The sequence below is a fragment of the Ammodytes marinus genome (genome assembly GCF_949987685.1).
Source record: "Ammodytes marinus genome assembly, chromosome: 20".
Classification (NCBI taxonomy): domain Eukaryota; kingdom Metazoa; phylum Chordata; class Actinopteri; order Uranoscopiformes; family Ammodytidae; genus Ammodytes; species Ammodytes marinus.
Genome location: NC_137224.1, coordinates 23,267,851 through 23,270,562, shown reverse-complemented (window position 1 = coordinate 23,270,562; position 2,712 = coordinate 23,267,851). Strand labels below are relative to the sequence as shown.

Sequence of the window (2,712 nt, the reverse complement as noted above, 5' to 3'; positions counted from 1 at the left end):
TTTCAATGATACCAAATGTGAGGGGGTGGGGCTTTGGTATCTTTCACTTCCTCATTCTGGAAAATGGCGTCCGTCAGTGCAAGCACATTTTACGGGAAAAGGAAAAGTAAGTGCATGATACTTTTTATTGAGAAAATTTTGACTTGAAATGTTGTTGAAATATTTTATATAAGTCTCTTTACAACACTTTAAAACATTTTCTGAATTATTTTAGCTGTGTTTCAGCATAGTATTTACATGTTTAAAAAATGTCCTCCGTAGTGGACATTTGTAGTTATTTCTTCCATTTTGTTCTGTCTTTTTTCAAATTAAAAGAAAGGGAGTCATACTCAGAAGCAGAGAGAATTTTAAATCGAATTGTTGATGGAGACTCAGATATTGAGTTGTCCGATGAGGAAGATCAAGATGCAGTGTTTCAGCCAGAAGCAGAGGAAGAAGATTCAGAGAGCTCTGAGAATGAAACTCAGGCAGGGCAAGCAGATGCAGAGGAGTCAGATCAAGCAGAACAGTCCACATCTATGTCCAGTCGGCGTCCACTGTGGAGCAAGAATTTAAAGTACACATTGATATTATATATATATATATTTAAAAGTAACTTATTTTTGTTAACAATTGAGAGTCATTTTAAACTTGTTTTTCTCCCTTTATTGGCTTTCTTTAGATTTGAATTCCAACTCGATGATCCTCCCATTGCTCAGAACAATGATGCCATGACACGCCAAAACTGGACTCCAATGAATTATTTCAAGCAGTACATCGATGACACCCTGTTTGAGGAAATGGCCCTGTGCACTAATCAACGTGAAGTCCTTGTGTCTGGAGCATCACTAAATACCACTCCTGAAGAACTGAAGACTTTCTTTGGGAATTCTATTTACATGAGCTGTCTGGGATATCCAAACATTCAAATGTATTGGGCCTCAAATACCAGAGTTCAAATTGTGGCAGACTCCATGACCAGAAATCGGTTTTACAAGCTGAGAAATTCCATTAAGATTGTCAACGACCTTGATGTGTCAGGCGATGAGAAAACAAATGATCTCTTGTGGAGAATCAGGCCCCTCTTGACCAAAGTAAGGCAAGGATGTCTGAGTCTGCCTAGAACAGGAAAGTTATGCATTGATGAGCAAATGATTCCATTTACTGGACGATGCCCAGTGCGCCAGTATGTACCGGGCAAACCACATCCAACTGGATTGAAGGTGTTTGTCTTGGCCGCACCAGCCGGTCTGGTCTTAGACTTTGTAGTCTACCAAGGCAAGACTACCTTCAGAGTTACTGAAGGAAAGGGCATTGGAGAGCAAGCGGTTCTTCATTTGGTAGAGTCTGTTCCCCAAGGAACCCACCTGTTCTTTGACAGGTACTTCACAACAGTCAACCTCCTTGACACCCTGATGGCAAAAGGACTGACAGGGACAGGAACCCTCATGAAAAACAGGGTGCCAAAGGAGTGCAAGATCGTAGAGGACAAACCCTTCAAAAAGAAAGGAAGAGGGGCCTCAGAGATGGTAATCCGAAGAAGCTCTCCTGAACTTGCTGTGATTAAGTGGTTGGACAACAAGCCAGTTGCCATGGCATCCTCTGCGTATGGCATCGAACCTCAGGACACACGCAGAAGATGGTCCAAGAAAGAGAAAAGGTTTGTCCAGGTCTCAAGGCCACTGGCCATTGCTGAGTACAACACCAACATGGGAGGTGTGGACTTGGTTGATCGTATGTTGAGTTTCTACAGGATGGCCTCTCGCACTCGGAAATGGACAGTGCGTGCAGTTTTCCACTTTTTTGACCTGGCAATCACCAACTCCTGGCTTCAATACAAGAGTGACTTCCAGTTTCTGGGGAAGAAACCGCTGAAGTACCTTGACTTCAAACTTCTCCTTGGTGAAGACTTGATAACTCGGGCCCAAGCAGGAATTGCAAGTGACAGCGAGGATGACTACACCCCCCCACGTCAAAAGTGGAAACCGCAGCCAAATGCAGCTCTGAGACACTACGGCGCCATCCATCTTCCAGAAATGGTGGACGAAACGCATGCATCAAGATGTCGCAGATCCGACTGCAAGAGCAAAACATACGTGATGTGCACAAAGTGCAAGGTATTCCTTTGTGTTTCCAAGAAGGGGAATTGCTTTTTGAAGTATCACACTAAATAAGCTAAATGATGGACAGTTACGTGGATGTTAAACCCTGGTGTTTATCAAGGTTCAGTTTCACATACAGCGTTCCGATGTCCACTGGGGACACAAGATGTCTTAAAAGCACAAGAAAGCAAAAGAAAAAAGCAAAAGTGATGATGGACGGTTTGATGTTAAACCCTGTTTTTTTCTTTGGGTCTAACTGGTTGCCATCAAGGTTCAATTTCACGTACGGAGTTTCCGATGCCTACTGTGGACATATGATGAAAGGAAAAAGCACAACAAAGCAAAAAAAAGGAACGCAAAAGTGATGATGAACAGTTATTTGGATGTTAAACTCATTTGTCATGTTGACTTTTTTGATATTTGCTTTGGGACTAACTAGTTGCCATGAAGGTTCCGTTTCACATGTATCGTGTTCCAATGTCCACTGCAGAGGACACATGATATCTTGAAAATAAAAACTTTTTTTTTCAAAAAAAATTTTTTCAGTATTCTAATTACCTTACAAGGCCTGGGGATTTAAAAAATAAATGTGATGGGACAATATTTTTTTTCCTGGTAGTCAGGAGGATAT

The 2,712-nt window shown here is 41.9% G+C and overlaps 1 protein-coding gene across 1 annotated transcript; it reads left to right on the top strand.

The window, feature by feature from the left end:
* Positions 1–390: 390 nt before the first annotated feature.
* LOC307266893 (piggyBac transposable element-derived protein 3-like) lies at positions 391–2,256 on the top strand (the record flags this gene model as incomplete). The annotated part of the gene is made up of 3 exons (XM_080049011.1): positions 391–525; positions 699–2,096; positions 2,203–2,256. 3 exons carry the CDS (start codon positions 391–393, stop codon positions 2,254–2,256), a joined length of 1,587 nt encoding a protein of 528 aa, XP_079905137.1.
* Between the last annotated feature and the right edge of the window lie 456 nt (positions 2,257–2,712).